General features: G+C 39.2%; 1 protein-coding gene across 2 annotated transcripts in view; it reads right to left on the bottom strand.

Annotated features, from left to right (window-relative positions):
- Positions 1–21647, bottom strand: part of ROBO2 (roundabout guidance receptor 2) — a 581029-nt gene that overhangs the window by 48090 nt on the left and 511292 nt on the right. For both annotated transcript variants that reach the window (XM_019528743.1, XM_019528742.1), the window contains exons 18-22: positions 18795–18837; positions 17136–17263; positions 11957–12238; positions 11492–11617; positions 7550–7706 (exon numbers count right to left, since the gene is read on the bottom strand). In XM_019528743.1, the coding sequence (XP_019384288.1) occupies positions 7550–7706; positions 11492–11617; positions 11957–12238; positions 17136–17263; positions 18795–18837 (736 nt within the window). The remainder of the gene's footprint in view (positions 1–7549; positions 7707–11491; positions 11618–11956; positions 12239–17135; positions 17264–18794; positions 18838–21647) is intronic.

Here is a 21647-nt window from a genome sequence, read left to right on the forward strand (position 1 = left end):
GATGTGGGCCCCCGGGAAGCAGCAGACTTCCCGGGCTAAGGGGTTGGGGCGGCAGATTGCCCCCTCAGTGCCCCGCAGGATGGAGTCTCCCACAGCAAACACCTTTCACTTTGACTTACGGAGAGTGAGGCCAGTAGCTGCGGTTGAGCCTGGGTTGCCTGCGGGAGCTGGTAACTGAGCAGGCTCTGCTGGGGCTGCAGGAGTTGCGAACCTGTTGCTAAGCTCCGGCGGGGTAGGGGCCTTTTACTCCAGCCTAATAGGGCCATATATGTAGATGCAAGACATTTACCGTGGAGTGAATTAGTCTACTCCACAGTAAATGTGTCTTGTAGACACACCATTATAGCAGACTTTCTCCCTCCACCTGGACCCACAGCCCCACTACCCATTAGGTTGTGTGTGACAGCACGCCTGGCACAGGAGTTGGTACTCTCTATCACCAGCAGAGCACTGCCAGGGCATTCTCCCACAGCAAGCTTTAGCAATTTAAAGGCCAGATTGACATATTTATATAGTGTAAAAGAGTGAAGTGGGCTTTTGGCACAATGACCATCTTTTGTTACGAGACTGATAGTCTGAGGGAGTATAGGAGAGGTGTTTACATTTGGAGAGCAGGTAGTAGTTATAGCAAAGAGTAAATTTTCCCTTGCTGTCTCTGGGTGGGTGCTGTGAACCATTTTTCTTGTCACAACATGTTTTTGTGGAGTTTATTGCTATAATGCATTTCTTGTAAGACTAATCTTAAAGACAACATGGGAAGTTAGGTTGGTGCATGATGTTGCTATCTGCCAATTTAATGCTACTGTTAATGGGGATTATAGCATACATTTACTTCACAGACTATAGGACCCTGAGTACAATTTAAGATGCTAACTTTGATCTTTGTAATTGGGTTTAGTTGGATTGCTTATGCTAACAATCAAGCTTGGAGGTGGAGAGGAGAAGTTAAGAATTTTCCACTGCATTCAATTTTCTTGTGGCTTTAATTTAACTTTATTCATTCAGACCAAACTGCAAGGGCATTCTGAATGGATTACATTTTTTCTGTTGGGAACTTTTGTTTTTGAATGCTGATTTTCAGTAGGGTTATTTTCAAATGTAATATATTTTAAAATATAAAATTATGGTTGTCATATAGATTATAAATCTAAATTATCACAATTACAACGGTAAAAAACCCCTAAATATCTGCCAAGTTGTCCACACAGTTTCTCAATAAGAAAGCTAACATAAAGAATAAAACTTTTTATTTGTACTTCCCTTCCAATTTAATATGCTGAAAGAAAAAAAAACTGTACATAGAAAGGCAAAACACACTGGCTACATCTTCAGCTGATGTAGTAATAGTGGAACCCCAATGGTTTCAGTGGAGCCATGCCAATTTATTGTCACTGGGTATCTGGTTCTGTGTCTCTAATTTTCATTTTGTTTGGTAAGATACAACTTTAAAACATCTCCTTAAAATTGCTATCAATAAACAAACCGAACAGACTAAAAATTGTGATAACAGGAAAACTTGTGTCTGAGTTGTGTGGAACTTTAGAAACATCTGTCAGTATCACTGAGGACTTGAGCCTTAAATAACCGATGTTGTCTTGGTGACTAATATAATTTCTTCCACACAGATACTTAATGCAACTGAGAAGTCAAGCCCTATGTCACAAAGACCTCTAGTAGATGCTTCATCAGTTTACCTGTCTTATTTATCAACTTGTCATCTTTGAAGGAACAGAATTCATTTGCTTATTGGTGCATATTTTTAGTGCAGTAGCTGCACACATTAAGAAAACCCTTTAACACCAAAATGATAGGAAAAAATGCAATTATTCTATATTTATTTTGGTACTTCCTAACACTAATAGATATCCTATTCACCTTGAAATATTGGTAAAGTGTAGAATTCTAAACTATATTTAAAATACTGGAGTAATTTTAACATTCTTACTCATGCTGAATGGAAATTTATGCTGTGAGAATTTCCATTGATTCACAAAGGTAGTTACAAGTCAATGTAATTGCGCCAGGATCTCATGCAAACCCAAGTTCTAATATGCATTTGTTTACCAGCATTGTGGAATTTTAGCAGGTGGATTGTGTTGACAGGTATTAAATAATATCTTTCTGTTTATGTCAGATTGGTGGGGGAAAAAGAATGTGCCTGTTATCTAAAAGGAACCAAACAAAAACTTTTTAACCACAGCCAGATTGGTAGGGATGAATTTCTCATCCACTCTACAAATAACGTAAGTGTAGCTGATTTTTCTTCCCTTCCAATGATGGTCTAATAGCCTTCTGCTTCAATCCAACATACTTCCCTTCAACAGCCTCATCTTTCAACTACCTAATCAGAAACGCTAGTATACATTTGCACTGCTGGATGCAGCTGATCTGGCAATCTCTCTCTGATATAATGATCACTTCTGAATCCAACTCACATTTTGGAAATCCAGGTTATGGCAATTTGAATTCTTGTTCTGGAGCTGGTGCCCCAAAGAAAAGCTGCCAAAGCATTTTGGCTAAACAATAACATGCTATGTCTGTAATACATTTTCTAAGTAGATCCTTGATGTGAGGAAAGGAAAATTAAGAATTATATTTTAGGACCAGGAAAGGAGCTGAGTAAGAAGAAAAGAGGAAGTACTGTATTTACCTAAATATAGACAAGGCTTTTCCCCCCAAACCCTCATCTTACATTTGCATACAAGGAAACCTCATTAAATACATCAGCTATCAGTAAACCACTGCCAAAAGAATTATGTGCTCAGTAATGGAAACCAATTATGAAATTGATTAAATGCAACCAGCACTGAACATGACTTTAAAACATAGGGCCCATATTGGGCAAACTTTTTGAGGAAAATTTTTCTTGTGCCAGGTCAAATTAGCCAAATCAGTTCCAAATCCTGTTGATTGAGCAAAACTCAATTGCTCAAAAACCATATGTGGTGCTATAACCCACAACTAAGCTCCACCCCAGGCTTTTCAGACTGGGACTTCAGATATACCCAAATGCACGTGGCAGGCATCCTACATGCAGGCCCAAACCCAGAGGTCTTGGGGTTTGACAACCTGTCAAGTAGCCACTGCGGTTCACTTGGCAGATCAAAATATACTTTGCCAGTTAAACTGTTGTAGTCCCATTACACAGTTCACACTGTACCTTTTTTTAACTAAATTTTTCATGTTTCTAGCCAAATCAGCCAAATGAAGTCCAAATCCATGAGTCAGCCCAAAACTGTCAGTGGCCCTACAACTGGCAAAAATCCTACACTCCCACCAGGGGCTTCAGATATTTTCAAAGTTTTGTGGCAGGCATCCTACATGCAGGCCCAAACATGGAGGCTTGGGGCTTAGATGTCCCTATGTTTTGCCTACCCTCAGCCATGTGGCTGGAGAAGCAAGCTAGGGAGGAACCTCCCATTTCCATAGAATGGGCTTTAAGCCCCAGAACCTCAGCAAGTACTAAACCATGCCAGAAGAACAGGTAACCCTGCAAATGGTTAAGGGAAATTGCTTTCATGGACCCAGATACATGGTGTTTTCCCTGCCAGGTAAATATACCTAACACAAGAATAGATTGCTAGAACTCATCTGAATACAATACACATGAATACCCATTGTGCTCAGTCCCACTCAGCCTTGACACTTTTTAAGTCATGGTGAGCCACTTTTTAAGTCATGGTGAGCTGGTACACTGAATACATTTCAACTTCCTCTTCATTCTCACAGCTGAGCTCTGCCTTTCTTTCCCATTTTCAGGGATTGCTATTTCTTCACCAGCCTTAAATGCCTGGCAAACATCATCAAAAAGGGCCCCAAACACTTCACACAGAATTCCTCTTTCTCCCCCTGTCACATATGATTAGTGTGGCCCTGCCTTTCATGAGGTGGAACAAGACCAGTTTTCCCTGCACTTTAATCTGAATATAAAGTTTTGGAAGATCGCAAGACTCATGGCGAGAATACCTGGTTCCAGTCATGAAGGTGGGGGACTAATTAGCACATGGTTAGTTTGTGGGGGGTATCTGGAGTACACATACATATTGAGCAATGCTGCAGAGTGGTCATGATGGCTTGAAATGCTGTTGACTCTGCTGGGGGCCCAGAAAAATGAGTTATATGGTAAGTCATGAGCTTTTTGGCTTTCAGCTAGGTAACAAAGCATTGTTTAAAAGCAAGTTTATGAAGTACCTGCACTGAAACTTGCAGCAGTTTCAAAAAAGGTAGCATCAGCTCTGGATGAACTAAGTCTGTGGGTATCCATAGTACTTTGCTTATATGCTAATTACTATAGCATACTATGCTTAGGTGGGTATGTCTGTAGACTTTGAAATAAGTCTATTGTATTGTATTAAGACAATACAATAAATTGCAGCACATAGTGTGCCAGAGTTTATTGTTCCCAGGAGCCATGTTTGCATGTGTGCCTGGGACTGCAGCATGTTGAGTTGGGATGGAGCAGTCCCAACTGGCAGGAAGTCTGGGGGGTCAGCCTGCCAGCCTGGGGGTGCTCTGACCTGGTTCGACATGTTGTGGAGGGGATGACTGGGGCATGAGGGTGCTCCACTGCCGGACTAGCTCCTACAGTGGAATTAATCAGTTTACTGTGGCCTACTAAAGCCACATGTGTAGACAGTGAGATGTTTACTACGGAGCTAATTAGTCAGCTCCACTGTAAAGATCTCATGTAGACGTGTCCAGTGTTTTCAAATTTGTCCCTCACTTCCACATGCTCAAGGAGAGCAGGGTCTAAGGAGTAAGGAGGTAGGAAGTGGAAGGGGCTACAGGGGGAATAAATTGGAGGGGAGAGATGGCAAAGGGGCCACCTGACCCCCCTAAAATTATTTTCCCTGCTTTAACTGTAGGAGGGGGATAAATTCAAGGCAAACTGCCAATAATTAGATTCTATCACCAAAAACTTGTAACAAATATATAAGTTTTCCATATACAGCATCTAATTTTGGGATGTTGTCTTATATTTGAGTAAAAATGGTACATCACAGAGGAATGAAAAGGAGGCATATGGAGGGCTGCATGGAGGTTTATGGAAGGAGGAGGTGGAGGTGGGGACCTGTTAGAAAAGCATACAGCCAAATGAAGAAACAGAAGGTCAACTGTAGAATAACAGTGGAATTGGAGAAAGATGGTCTTTTAAATATGTACATATGTTTTTTGAGAGCCATGTGAACTTACTGACAAATACATAGGTAGTACGTGGATTGGTAAGCAAAATGAAATGATGTACTAAGTAGAATTTAAAGCAAACCGTATCTCATGATCTTTGGGGATGTTTCTATAAATAATTCATGACCTAGCTTTTCAATATGATTCTAAAAAAGAATATAGGACAGGAAAGGATCTCCTGGGCTGTTTAACCCAATCTTCTGCTATCCCTAGCAACCACATCATAAACTACATTTCCATAAAGCTAGATTTGCTCCTTTCATAGCTCTGCTGACTTACAGTCTCCATACAAATTTGACCATAACCAGGGACAGATCTAGAGGTGTTGTAGCGGTGTGGACATACACTCGTTTCAGTCAATGATATCAATTAAGCAGCAGTGGGAGCTATTTTTAGGTCCCCAAATTGGGTAAAAATTCCTCCCCCCTCCATGCTCAGTGGCACGTCTCCCCATTCCCCATCTGCTGCTGTGCCTGGGGTCAGAAGACAGCTCCAAAGCCTCTCCCTTATGCTCCAGCTGGGCTTCATGGGGAGCTGGGTTCAGTGACAGGCAGTTTTCCCTTTTTTTTTTGCTTGGTTCCCCCCTACCAGCCCAGAAGCAGCCACAGGGGAAAGGAACCCACCCACTTATACCCCCATTAGTGTTGTCTGTGGCCGAGACTGACTCCACATATGATTTTAATTCAACAGAAGCATCTCTCCAGCCTCCCTTCAATTCTTTCAGTCACTTGGGGATTCTGGCAATGGCAGGTGGGGAAGAGTGGAGACTGGGAGGGGAGGGGGCATGCTGATGTATGTGTAGAGGAAAGGAAGGGAGAGGGAAGATGGTTACCTGATTGAGGGACTTAAAAAAAATCTCAGCTTCTCTGGTGTGGTCTGCCTGCCTCAGGAGGAAGCTGAAAATAGGGGATACAGCTACCCCTGCAGTACTTGTTGCTCTCACATCTCTTTTACAAAATCCTGAATCAACCAGGACAATAACCATCTATTTTCCTACATTTATTAGTTTGATATTCTCCTTTTTCTCTAGAAGAAAAGTTTAAAACGTTACTAAAAATTCCAAAATTGGAATTGCCTGTTTTTTTTTTCTCTTGGAAATAAGTGTTAATAACCCAGAAAGTATCAAGTATCAAGACACCTCAGACTATATCTCATGTTTCAGCTGTGCAGACTCCTCAATTTTTTGTATTAGAAGAGCATCATCCCTTGGTTCTTTTCAGTATCTTCTGCATTATTGTCAGATGTCAAGAAACTAGAACAATCAAAGGGTGTGTTTATGCTGTGTCCCTGGTATTTTGCTGACTGAAGCATTTAAGAAGCATGTTTCTACTCCACATATTCCACATATACCAGAAATTACATGGTGAACCTTCTCCAGGGGTCCCTTCCACTGCCACACTTGAGATCCATATCTTGCAGGTTTGAAAGGGGTGGCAGGGAGTGCCCCCAGGGCACTTTGACAAGTTCATTTCCATGTTTGGCACATGCAGAGTCAAAACAGCTAGAACTCCTGGCAAATGTTACATTTGTTGCAAGTTAGATGTAGGTATCCCACAATAAATCATAACATGTGAATCAGTTTATTCCTGGAAAAAAATTATGGATCAACCACAAAGAAGTTGCTCATTGACACAGCAGCATTTCTGTAGTACAGGAATATCCTACAATTTCAATGTGTTGGAATTTATGATGTATCACACCATACTGGCATATAACATGCTTCCAGGGGTCTCAGTGGTAGTCTCTGAAGAAGCAGTACAGACATACCCATACCTGGTTTCTGCACCTTTGTTTACTTTGAGAAGTACTTTTTCCCGCAGATAACTCAAAGTACTTCAATGGAGCTACTTTAATGGCATGAGAAAGGGTGGCAGGATCACTCCAAACCCCCCTGGCAGAAATCACACTTAGGACATGATTGACCAGTTAATCATGCTCTTAAGTAAGTGATGCTGATACAGTGTTATCCTCTTTTCTATTTCTAGCCACTCTGAAGAGCATGATCATCATTTGTACAAGCAAACTCACTTACTTCAAGAAGACTTCCAGAATAAGTACAAGATACAGGATTAGGGTTTAGAAGTACTGCCAGTCTTGATTTGGAGAGGAGTCATGATGGCCTGGAAGAGCCACGTGTGGAGACACCCTGGGTAGGTAAGATCACTTTTCTCTATGCCTCTGCCCAAGGGGTTCAGGGGAGTTTTGCCAAGGGCACAACTCGACCTAGGTTGAGAAGCACTGCAGGTTCACAAAGCACTAAGCAATATTATAACAAAGAATCCAATCTCTTGGGTTGTATGCTGTTTAAGACGAGGATGTTTTTATTCACAGTAAAACATTGTTAAAAGAGAAAAAAAGCTTTTACCCTGCTTCTTGCTGGTCAACCCCAGAGTGTTCTAGTTCTGTGCCTGGGAGGGGTTGCACTGGAGGGGGTGGGAGGGGGACGTTGGCCCAGTTCGAACCATTATTTTTCTGGGGTTTGGAAGCATTTTTATTTTTCTTCTTTTTCCCTCCTTTGCCACCTGAAAATTAAAAAAAAGTTTGATTGAAAAAAGTTGGCTATTTATATATCTTTGAAAGAATTCTGATTCCAGATGGCATACACAAAAAAAAAGATGTATTTATATCTTAGCAGCATCACCATCAACGTATTAAAGTTGTTACAAGGTTATAAATAATAATAGGCTGGAACAGGAAAATATTCTGCATAATTGCTGAAAATTACTTCTTTTTAAAACATAAGCCCCACACAGCCTCATCACAATAGTGCATAAGCTGAATAAAGTAAAAACACACTTTGCTGTATCAAAAATATATATTTATTGATTTATTCATGTCTGCTCCAAGCCTCCATGCAATTCATTGTTAGAAAAAAATAATAGACCATAGCAAATTCTTTCAAATGTCAGATTTCAGTGTATTTATAATACCATTTTGCATAATCTCTTTCTGCGGGAAACAGAGAGGTTAAGGACACAACCTTCAACTTTGTCATTAGAGTCATTTTTTTTTCAGGCAGAATGACAAGCATAGTTGTCAAAACGAAAATGTAAAAGTAATTGCATTTTTCCTGAAATGGTATTAATAAGTTCAATTAAAAATCAGTACCAATAAGCTTTTCACAATGCCTTAGGACAGCATGATTCACAGGGTTCGCTTTGCAGAAAGCATTCTCTATCCTGTGAACTGAGTGGATAATGGGTAGTACAACTATTGCAACCGGAAGAGATGGGTGCAAACAAAACAATATATTTTATTTTTGCTTTCCCCCCTCCCTTTCTTCCTTTTACCTTTGCATTGTGAACCAAACAGGAATGCATTGCATTTGAAAGTTTGTCTTAGTCTATGCCTTTCATGCAGTTGGTCCAATAAAATATATCACCCACAAAAGTCTTTGCCTCTTGCATACCCTCTCATGTATTTGTTTTCAACTGTGGTGCCATAAGCTCCTTCCAGGGCTGCCATGATGGGGGTGGTATTGCAGCCAGGATGATATCCCCTGCGTGCCTCCTGCAGAGGCAAATCAGGAAGTAGCTGCAGCTAGAGCCCACACTCTTCCTGCAGCCCTTCTCAGTCTGACCTCATATGTTTCTCCTGAACACAGAGATGCAATGGGCAGGTGGGACTGTCCCATACTTCTCTGATTCAGGGAGGAGTATGTGGAGTTGGGCTGGGAAGTCCTGCAGGAAGAGCTTGGGCTCCAGTCATGGTCCCTCACATTGCCCATCTGCAGCATTATGACTGAGCTATGCAGCAGCTGTTTGTACTGGTCCTCCAGGAGGAGGCAGACTGGGCTGGAGCAGCCCTTTACACTGATCAGGAGCGGAGTCGGGATGGGCTGAATGGACATCCCTTTTTCAGTGTGCATTTGTCAGAAGTGATATTTCTCTGGTCTTTTGGGTGAGCATTGTCAGAAGCACTGCAGAGGAAAATTATAGTTCTTATGCATCTGGGAGAGAAACAAAATTTGTCGGTGCTTTGATTAACCCAACCAGAAGTTGGATCAGAAGTAGTACTCTAAAATTCTCTTTGACATATCACCAGTTACATGTTATTCCTAAACCTGGAACCATCTGCAGATGGTGCAGGGGTTAAACACTATTTCAGTGTCAGTTTGACAATGGAGATGAAATATTGTTGTAATGGGGGAGTGCTTCAGGGAACAGGCAACAGCATCCTTCATGGATATTAATAATGCAATGGACACACATTATTTTTCCCTTATTAGCAGAACTGAGGACAAGCTCTAACCTCAGGCAAGAAGGCGGCATCCACTGACCACTGACAACTAAGACGTATGTTTTTGCACCTTTTTGGATATTTCCAGTTCACTATAATTAGCTAGCTTTGCTCATGCAAGGCAAGTTCTGACCTGTGTCTAATGCCATACCGTGAGCCTAAATCCACCTGGGAAACTAGGTATTACAGAAGCTGTGAGATCCTGAGGAAAACTCAGAAGGTTCAACTGGAACAATTAAGTCAAGGTGATTCCAATATTAAATCGGTACAAATGTTCACTTGGGTTGTGAAAGAAATTAAGAGCCTAATTATTCGCATCTTAATTTTTTCCTTGATACTAACTGGACCAACTCAAATAAGCTCATATTTGAGATACAGCATCTTCTACAGATAAGACCTCATTCTAAAAGGACAATATAATTCATCCTGATCTACCTAGTCTCATGCTGAACTGAACATGCAGGTATGACATACCAGTCAAAAAAGAATCAAACATTAGTCCAGGAATGATATGCATCTTTTTCCAACAAAAAAGTCATTAATACTGATACTTTTCCCACAACTTTAGAATCATAGAATTATAGAAAATGAGGTTTGGAAGGGACCTCAGGAGGTCATCTAGTCCAACTCCCTGCTCAAAGCAGGACTATCCTCAGCTAAAACATTCCTCTACCCAAGGTTTTGTCAAGCCAGGCCTTAAAAATCACCAAGAATGGAAAATCCAATTCCTCTCTAAGTAGAAGAATACTTTGGTTTGGATTAACTGGCATTTTCAATTACAGGAAAAAAACCCAACAAAACATTACATCGTAATGCATTTAAAAGCTCAGTATTACCCTCTGATAACTGGCAATTTCAGGCATGTAGTAGAACAAACCAATTTTCCTAAAATACATCTCAATAGACATCACATATCAGAAGCAAGCACCTGAAGTACCTTACAACTTTAACTTCCAGTTCTCTCCTAGACATCACTATAAATTTATTTCTCCAGCTCACTAGAATAAGTTAATATTACTCATGTGAGATTGGTAAACAGTTTGGCTATTTGAATAATAGGGCAACCGTTATAGCCTCTGATCTCAGCATTTATTCTGACTAGAAATTAAAGTTGACATAGAGAAGCCATTTCTGAAGTTGATCTGTATTGTTATAGTTGTTCCAATTTATAACAGGAATTCAAAGGCTGCAGTTAAAATATGTATCTGTAATTAAATTCCCTGTATTTCTATTCTGTTCTGCTTAAATGCAATACCGTATTCACTAACTGCAGCCGCTGGTTTTGTTCTTACTTTAAAAATGGCATAAGTTTACATAAAATAACAAAGCCAAACTGTTAGATTTATTAAATAGAACTTTCTTATTTATTGCCTTAACGACAAGGAACAATTAAATGTATTACATTTGTTTTTGTCCAATGAAAATATGTTGTGTTTCCAATATAGCATGCAGCACACACATTCAGTTTACATTATGTTTGTACACAGGATTGTGGCACAATTTTCGAGACTGTGGACTCTACCATTTTAGGTGACTTGTTCGATACAGAATAGGAGTTGGGAATGGATAATGATTCAACAAACATTAACCTCTCAGAAGTCTCTACTGGGGAGGTCTGGACTGAATGAGCTGGTAACAAATTTAACATTGTATGAGATGGGTGAAAATGTTATAAGATTTCTCATTAAACTGAAGAGTACTGGGAACAGAGGCAGAAAAGCTTTCTCTATTATTTCTAAATGGCTCTTCTCACTATTCTAGATAAATAAGACAATGTACAAGAAGCAAGGTTTAAGAAGAAAAGGTTTTCTTTAAAAGAAACCTTGCCTCTCATACATTTCCTGTACCATCACGGGTTCAAGACCATTCTAATCCTAAATCAGATCACAACATTTCTTATAAAGACTTTTTCAGAAGAGACTACAATTACATATTCACTCAAGTTTAAATGGGCAGACACGGAAATGCTGGAGGTACTCTCTCTTTTGTGACGACAATTAGGAATAAATACATAACAAGCTGCTGGCAAACACAAATTTGTCCTTTCACGAACTGTAATGAAACCAACCTGAGAGGCTGCCACTTCTTTCTGAGCTGTTGTGAGAGCTGGTAGTGCTGAAATCCTGTGACTGGTTGTGTGGCATTCTATTAGACAATCCCTCAGCCAATCGGTAGTCAGGGATGTAAAGTAAGGCTAAGGGTTAAAGGGCAAAGGTCATAGTGGCATCATGTGATTAGTTTATAGCATAAGCACATGCATAACGTGCAGTTAGCAAGTCAAAAGCAGATGTGGCTGGACTGTGAAAAATGTTTTGCCTAGCCTCTCCTAATGGAAATACAGATGGGCTGGTGACTACCAAAGACAAGAAGGACTAAAAGCACAGAACCATTTATTTTGTGATGGTGTAAGACAAAGTATGCATGCAAGATGCATAGTATTAGTTAAGGTAAATGTGAAGAGTGAATCACAAACTATGATTTTCTAATTCATGCACAAACAACAGAGGCCCAGGAAAATAAGAGCTGGAATCACCATTGTTGCCTTTGCTTTGGTCCGGCAGAGAGTAACCAAATCCCATGAGGTCATTCTTTTGCTGAATTGAACTCTTCCATTGGGGATCAGGTAAATCGACTGCCAGCTCATGGATGCTGTTGGAGTGCAGTATCTGGGTGGTGGCATATGGCGTAGCCTGTGTTATTTGGCTGGAACTGTTGTAACTTGTTTTGGTGGTAAAGTCAATGCTGCTGTAAATGGCTCCATCAGAAAGCATAGTGGCAGTTTTATCTCCTTGGCCTGGCACTGGTGGCAGCACATCTGTGTGAACACAGGGGAATGAAACAAATCAGTGATGCACAGGAAGCCTGAAAGTATCAAGGTTTAAGATGAAAAATAAATGTGTCATTCTGCACGTTTGCATTTCAGCTGAGACAGGGTCCATGAGCCAATGAAGGGAAGATGATGTACAGCCATCGCCAAGCTATCAGCATCTGTGACAGGCCTACCCCTTGTCCTTCACGTCTCACTGCCTAAAACCATCTTTTTTTCCATACCTTCAACTGTGAAAGTGAAATTTGGAATATTTCTCTACTGAAGAATGTTTTCAATTGTTCATTCTATGTCAGAACCAATGAAACTGTCTGGGCTTCAGGGTAATGATGAAAGGAATGAATCTACAAATCACAGAGGAAACTCTCTCTCTGAAAATATGTAGCAAACTACTGAATGGATGCCAAGGCCCTCAAACTAATCCTTTTTGGGACACCAATTGCATTTTCCTTAAGTTTTGTACATGGGTTTATCTGACTTGGTTCTAAAACATAAAAAAGACATTTCTTCCTGACAATATAGGAAAACTGACATGAATAAGTCATTTCAGAATGTGATAAGAATTCAGCTACTCTGAAGAGATTTATGTGATCAATCAATTGAAATAATACAACCTTGGAAGTGCAGAATAACTCAGTTCAAAAAGCAAAGCATACTGAAATGTAACCATAGACAAAATACAGTGCATTAAACAAATACCTGCTCCTTTTTCCATCTGTTCCACCTGTTACATATTACAGATTTATCATTTCAATCATCTAGATTTGAAGTGTCTCTCCTTCATAAAATTCATAGTAAGAGTTGTTGTTAGAAATTTACATTTAAAAGTAAGCTCACTGAAATTTGACGAAGTGCCTTAAAGCGACTGCTACAAGGGTAAATGGAGCAATGCAGCTCATCTGATCATTGTGATACTCTCATACAGACAAATATTAAAGGGGCTATATTTCTAGTACAGTTTAGATCAGAAAAGTGATACTCAAAAAACTTGCTAGCAGATACAACTTCTATTTTATAACATTATTGTCAGCTATTACACATGGGCTCTATCAGGTCTAAATTACAATTATGATCAACACTCCTGTATTCAGAAAATTCAGCTCTGAAGTTTTGGTTTAACCTGTTGTACAATGCAGGGATAGCATATACCTGAGAATCGATGTGGAAGGATGTCCTTAAGGTTAAGGTAATGACTTGGGTTCAGTTCTAGGTTCTGCCATAGACTCACTGAACAAGTCACTTAAGCAATTTGTGTCTCAGTTCCTCAGCAATGCAAATACAATGATTCATTCTTCTTTCTCTCACTTTTTTCTCTGTGTTTACTCTACTGATTGTGGGGAATATTTCTTACTATATGCCCTTAGCACATGGCCCTGACGTTGGTTGAAACTTCTTGGAATGCATTTATCATCATCAACAATAACACTTCTGTATTCAATTTAAAATATTCATACTCACAAATTCAGGAGTGTTCTGAAATAGAGACTGTTGCACTTGCTACTTTTGACTGGTGTTAGCTGTCTAGTAATATATCTGGTGGCTGGACTTAAAATCACATATTTAAAATGGCTAAATTATCTTCACATTTGCATGAAGAATAACTACATAGAAAATGGAGGTATAGCTAATGGAAAGCAAAAAACTGAATCTGGAAAACAGAACATTGTCCTTCAAAATCAGGCCATTACTATTGACTTGCCTCTAATCTAATATACTCAACAGTAGCCAGTTTACAACTATAAAGATGCCTTTCCTAACTCCTAGCCATGGAAATAGAGCATAAACTGTGAATCAAACTGTGTCATAACTTTCTTCTATATCATCAATTCTAAAGATTCTGCCTTGTCATATATCGTTTCATGCAGGCATAATGGATTACAACTTAGTAAATATTATTTTTCCTCGTGCACAAAAAATAAGAGGGTCCAGCTCAGTTTACCCTGCAGGCTGACAGGAGTAAAAAGCACTAAAATATACTCGTCTCCATGACTCCATGTACCCAGAGCTGATTTCTGTTAAATGAGGTGCTGCCACATTATATAGCCATTTTACCACAAGCTTGATAATGTAAAAGTCATTGTGCGCACCTTCCTGGCACTCAGAAACTGTGAGTTTGTCTCACTAGTACTTATCTATCTTCCCCCCGAATATTAGGAATTTTCAATAAAACCGTATATAATTAATTTATTTTAATTTTATAAAAAAAAATCTATCTATCTATCTAATAAATGAACCACTACATAACTACCTATTGACAAAGTAATTATACATTAAAAATCAATCTTGTCCCAGGAGTCACTCCACAACACCACAAAGCGTGGGTCAAAACCTGAACTATGAGACGAATTTTCCCTCATGTGCTACAGTCAACAAGAGCAGCCTGCTTGTTTAAGGGGGAAGCCATATTTTACACTGAAGGTTTCTCCACAACCAATCCTAATCTGCTTTACAGCCATTTCTGTGGTTGTATCCAGGTTATGGCAGGTTTTCTGAGCAGCCCTGCAGGGCTACAGCACAGTACGATCTCTCCCTGAATCCCCAATTCCAGCATGTCCTTCTCATCCAATTCCTCACCCTTGCACAACTGGTATGGCATACCTTATAGGGGTATTCTCAGAAGGGAGCCTTTCCTCAAGCCCTATTCAAGAGAAATACTCCCCTGGCCTCATATAAGATGTCTGTGCCTTTTTACCAAGTATAAAATGGTTCTAGTATTAAAACAAGGGACTGAGAGCAGAAGCATCCCATCTCACTTGTGAAAATGCGGCACGGGAAACCATGATCTCCAAAATAGTCAGGGCATAAATGTAACCTAGATTGTTAAAGACTACGAATAGCATTTCATTGCTGAAATTCAAAGAAGAAATATTCTGCATCTTCAATGAATCTGATTCTGCCTCAGCAACAGAAAGCTAAAAGCTTTAAAGCCTGCTTCCAAGCCTGGAGCTTATAGAGCCAAATGCTATGAGAAATAAATTGTATTTATTTTGTACTATGTGAACTAATAAAAAAAAGATGTGGAAATACTAAAGAATCATATTTTGGAAGAGCTGTGCTCTAAATATTATCTAAAGACATGCTTTCTTCATCACATCATTTTGGTAAGACAAGCACATTAACATCTTTGAAGACAGTTTTGCCCAGATGACTCTGTCTAGGAACCAAATGAAAAGTGTTAATGTAATTTGAAACCAAGGTATAGTCATATCAGAACAAGGTTTAAACTGCAAGCAAAGTGTTATGAATGAAAATAAGGAGTGTTCCTCCAATTTTTACAGTTTAAAATTATATTTATTCTGTTCAAAGGTAAGGTGTTCTTCCCCGTTCAACGTGGAGGGGGGACCTTCTCTTAGAATCATGTATCTAATGAAAAGACAGTAGCTGCAGTCAAAAGAGTGGCAGAAATCTACTGGGTGAGGCTGGGGCAGTGAAGGCCTGGTGTGGAGGCACATGGTAGTGCAGGACCTGGTATAAAAGAAAGGCAACCAGTGAAGAGGCATCAGTATAGAGGCTTAAGATGGCACTGGACACAGGGCAGCATAGGACTCAGTGCACAGGCATAGGGAAGCATGGGAATCAGCACAGCGGCTCCCAGCATCATGGCATGTGGTGGGGGCAAATGGTAGTGGGAAACGAGGTGGTGGGGGAGGAAGAGAGTGGCAGGGAAGGCAAGGTATACATGAGGTAAGAGGTGAGGGTCAGCCTGCCTTTCCCCTCACCACTTGCCTCCCCACTGCCTGTCCTCCCCCACCATTGTTTTCCCAGCTGTACTGACACTCCAATAATTAGATTCTATGCATGGAAAATTAAAACAAATTTATAGCTTTCTTTGTATAAAAATTAATTATTGGGGGATTATCTTAAATTGAACGTCATCTTGGATTCAGATAATTACGGTAATTCTTATTGGCTTATTACTTCGATAGCTTTAAATTTCAGTGCATTTGTTTTTACTTGCGTTTTTCCTTGTATTGTATGAAAATGGCCTGAAGTCTGTTTGGTGGATCTCTGCCACTCATCCCTCAACTTCTAAAAAATGTTTAAATTACAATTCCAGTTCTACACTGAAAGACATTATGGAAAACTTATAGGATTATGACACCCCAAAACCCAAAGAAAGGACACTTCAATAATTGAAAGGGAATTTGATTATCATTAAGACTGTTTAAAACTATTTAGCATTGGTTTTGAAACACTAATTTAAGTGATACCTGTGCTATAGAAACTAATAATAGTGATAAAAAATTTTACAGAGTGAGGGAACAAGAGACTAAGAGCAACATTTTCCAGGTAGGGACTTGTGAGCTTGGATTTCAAACAGAGAATTTTGGACCTTCTTTTTTGGAAGGGTAGAGCACCCACAATTTCATTTGAAATTGTGCATGTGCTAAGCACCTACCAAAATTAGGTCTAAGCTATCTGAAGGGAAGTGCCCAAAGGTTATTCAGTCAAAGGAAAATTCAAAGCAATATTAAGTAACTCAGATGGCAACACTTCCAAAGGCAGGAGATTTTAGAAATCAAGCTCCCGACTCCAAATGCTATCCTCTGACCTGTAGAACACCACCATGCTGTCCTGGTTTATCTATGAATGATCCAACAATATGAATAGGCCAGACATGAGAACTAGGAAATATTGAGCTGACATGCTGATAAACCGAAGACTACTACTAATTAACAGATTGCCATACTTAACTGTATTGTACTAGACCGCAATTCAGTAATTTTACAGCAGTGCTAAATTGCTAAGACACTTTGCTGAGGGGGGAAAAATGCACTACACCCACATAGAAAAGAGAACCTAAATAAAAAAAAAAATTGAGAGAGAGCATAATACAGTAAAACCTATTCCTCATGACACTGTGACCTTATAAAGTAAAACCCACCTCCACGACCAAAATTCCCAAGATCATTAGGTCCACTGGTGCTGTTATTTACTGGAAGACTGGTGGCAGGCCAAGAGTCTGCAAGCCACGGATAGCTGGGATCGCTTGCATTCAACAGACCTGGCCGACTGAAGCAGGATACAACAAAAGGAAAAAAAAATTAAATTATGTTTGTGAGACAACTCTGGATATGATAGTGATTGAAAGACCATATCACTTTTCTCCTGCCACTGTGTGCAACAAACAGTTGAGGAGACTTTAATTTATTTCAAATTAAAATTGTACAGGCTTTCATGATTTAAGGCCCTTCAGCAGTTAATTAAGGCTATATACAAATCAACTTTGTCAGTGAAAATGGGACTAGGCATCAGTTGTGATTCTGCCAGAATCCAAATGAATACTGTTGTCTGTCTGAAACAGGGAGTAGGCAGAACCATCAAAGGATCCTAAACTAGGGTTGAATGATAAATTGCCACCTCAAGGGAACAATCACTCAAATTGACTGCTCTATATCAGCCATTTCCAGGACTTTGGGCTACTATTTCTTCACTCCTTGCATCCCAAATGTATGTCTGTCATTTACAGGGTGGCAACTCTTTTTCTTTGAGGACTCTCGTATGGCTTAATGGGAAATGGGCTTGAGTGGGATTAATGGAAAGTTCATGGCGGTATGTTTATCTTCAGCTATAACATGCTTTTACCCTTTTGTGATTTTAGACTTGGAGAGCAATCCTGAAAGCTGGAAATCCTAAAAAAAGGAAGCAAGTTTTGGCTGTAAGACACTGCATGCTCCCCAAATAAAGGATAAATATGGCTGTATTCTGAAATTTAGCTGGAGCAATGTGGACAGTTTATTTTCAAGTTTAGCGAGGAAAACAAATAGCGTAAGGTGAAAAAAAAAAGTTCTGAAGCTTTTCCAGATTATTAGCACACTTAAGAAGAAGGAGCAACATTTATAATCATTGTACTTCTTCCTGATAGGCCCCTTCTGGTACAATCCCTAAGAGAAACATGGGTTTCCATGGAAACAACAATAAGAAGATCCAGCAGTTTCCTTGCCACATCCAGTAGCTCTCATTAGGCCTAATCTCTTTTTGCTAAAATATTGATTAAATGGGAGATTGGAAGTTATTACCAGAGCCTAATTACAATCTCCATATTGGCAAAGAGAAAATAGATGAGGATATATGAGTCTGCTATCAGCTTTTATCAATTTCGATTGAGTAGCCAAAGTTGTGGAATCCAGTCCTATCAATCTACAACCTATTCATCATCCATGAATCATTTATTTTGTGATCGATTATGTGTAATTGTTCACTCACAGCAATTTAGTGAGAGCCAATAAGGAGTCTTAAACAACAGCAACTTCATTTGCTAATGTCTAATTAATGCAATAAACATCCTGGTAACAAATGAACACATTCCTTGTGATATTTACTACTAATTTCTTCCTGGGCATCTGGGAGAGATGAAACATCTGGACTTGATTCCTCTATAGTGCACAACAGATAGATCATTAAACCTTGTACTAAGCCATTTAATTCCTTCTAGAATTGTCAATCTTATAAACGATCGTTTATCCTTTACCTACAGAAATTTCAAGTTCCTTATCAAAAAACAAAATAGGATGAAAACAGATCTTTTTACCAACAACCGTACCTTCCATTGCTCATTAGTCCTCCATCCCCTCTTTGAAAAGTAACTGATTTAAAAAAAAGAACAAGAGACAGGAAAATCAATTATTAATATTTTAAAATAATATTAAGATTTTTCAGCACCTGAAACCAAGGTTCTCGGAATTACCACACAATATAAAATGGCAGTTACAAGAAAAAGGAGCGTACCCAGGATTGTCAATTCACTGAACACATTGACTTAAATCAATGTGTCCTTTTGCCATCGCACCTAACTAGAGAGCCCTGAATTTACCATAGGCCCCTTGACATGGCTTTATATTGTAAGACTATGCCATGCTGTGAAGCTCTGCTTTCCTGGCATGCTTTTGCTTCAGTACATAATGACAATGAACCAGGATATTAACACCAGTATCATAATGCACTAGTATGTAATCACACAAACATTGTGTCCCACAGGATAAATAAAAATACATGACAGCCCTAATTGAGCTAAGGGGGAGAAAAACAAGTATAAAACCTACATTGTTTCTCTCACACATATGGAAAACAGCATACACACAGACATTCATACACATCAGCGTTACTGGAAATAAAACTTTTTAGTTTTTATCAAAGGCATGCTATAAAGCATGTACATTCCATTAATGGATACTTAACAAAAAGTGCCTGCCCCATCATATTCATGGGTTTATATATCAGGGCATTGTAGGTGTTCCACATTATTAATTTATCCATATACTAGTACCCAACTCAGATACTCACCAAATAAGTACTAAGTAAAGCTGTCAGATTGTGGACCATCACTAGGTATTATTGGTCAAGGCCAACAAACTGTCATGGTCCTTTAATGGCAACAATCTGTGAATTGCTTTTAGGGATTGTTCCAATAATCCTGCCCAAGATACTAGATAATTGGATTTTTAAATATCTTTGACTGATAATATTCACTTCTTTAAATGTAGGCTGAAATTTCAAGGATGGAGAGAAGCCTTTGTGGTCATCTTAATTAAAAATATCTGCTAAATTGTCAATTCGAATAATCTTGCAACGGACATCTTCATCGATAAATACACAACCAGGAAAGTATTTACAAAGTTCTCCAAATGTTACCCAAATGAACATAGAAATATAAGCTTGAGCTTTAACCAGCTGTCATACTCTGATTTCAAGGTGAAAATACTATGATTACTACCTCCCCCACCCACACCTCGTACCAATAGACATGAATCTGCATATCAGTGGCATGCTGGTGTTATCTCATATTTTGCCACTTTATCAATTCTCCAAGTAGCTTCACGATACACATTTAACAACAATGGTGACAAAACTGACCCCTCTGGGATCCCATACGGAAAGGCCCTTGGGTTTGATGATTAATTACCTATCACCACAGAATGGACAAATGTTAACGTTGGAAAGCCATGATAGTTATATTGATAGTAAATGGTTTAATACCTGTATTTGGAAAAGAGTTAAATAGCTAATGAAAAGAACATCAGAAAGAAGGTATAGGAAGTATTAAATAAATCCTGCATAGAAAAATGTAACACATTAAAAACCAACTGTAGCTAATTAGCTTAGACGTGATGGTACTTTCCAGTTGTGTTACTTTTTAATAGGCTATTGAACATGTCTATCACTCTTTGCTAAAAGTGAGTAAGCTAATGCTAAAGTGCTGTGCTTATTTTTTGTGACAATGCAAATAAATGGGTGCTGACTGGCTATGTTTCAAAACATACTGCTCATCAATAAGTTACTAAAAGTTAATTTAGATGCTCTTTCACCACTACATCCCTTCCCCATCCCCCTTTTCAGATGTTCTGTCTCTGTTAAAGCACCTAATTATAGTGCTGAAAAGAAGCAAAACCAGAAGCAGTCTCTAATACATTCAAATAAACTGTAAAACCTGGACTTACTATTTTAGGGTGTTTCTAGGATAACACATTTCATACTGGAAATGTAGGTCAAACACAAAAGCAGGTCCTTTGTCTAGGCTACAGACTTATTAACTATTTTAAAATGTGTGTGGGTGTGGGTGTGGGTGTGGGTGTGTGTGTGACAGAGAGAGAGAGAGAGCAAGAGATGCAGAGAGAGTCTAAATACTGATTCATCAGTACAGGGAGTCATTAGTACTTAAAAGATTTATATCCATAGGGCTCTCCTTTGTGTTTAACCTAAAACTGAGGTGTAAAATGCAGAAGGCATATATGTTAACAACATCCATAAGAGGTATTTTAGCTACAGAGCAATGAGGTATGTAGGATACTGCCTGGCATGCTGGGGAAAGCTATTATGAAAAGGTTTTTACATCTTTCATAATAGTTACATGTAGTCTTACATCTTATTATCATATATAGTTACATCCCTTTTGTAAAGTTACTGCCATTCTCCACAAGCTGGCTTCAGTGTGTCAATTTGCAGAAAAGACATGGTGCAAGTGTTTGGCCCTCATTTGTGATTTCTAGCAACACTGGCAGTAGTATTCCTGTACAAGTCCTACTTCATATAATCATTCTGTGACCCTCTAATAAAATCTTGCGTTTTTATGAGGCAAATGTCTTTGTATGGGCTTAAAGGAAGAAACCCATCAAGTAGGAACAGTTCCTGAAGTGACTGGGCCTTGCATGTGCAAATGATATAGAGGAAAGGTACTTGTTGTCACCACTTTATATACCAGACTTAAATCTTAAACAAGAAACAAAGGGGAAAATACTGTAACCACAATGGCCATTTTAAAAGGCTCCTCCTGAACAACAAAACTGTTTGGTACAAAGTTGGATGTCCTTCCTGAAACCCATGACTGGTGGGTCACAAAAAGCATGTTATATTTCCAACTCCCTCCATAGAAGGGGTTACCTGGGACTGGCAAGGGAAG

Source organism: Crocodylus porosus, unplaced genomic scaffold (assembly GCF_001723895.1).
Source record: "Crocodylus porosus isolate Cpor-Errol unplaced genomic scaffold, CroPor_comp1, whole genome shotgun sequence".
NCBI classification, from domain to species: Eukaryota; Metazoa; Chordata; order Crocodylia; family Crocodylidae; genus Crocodylus; species Crocodylus porosus.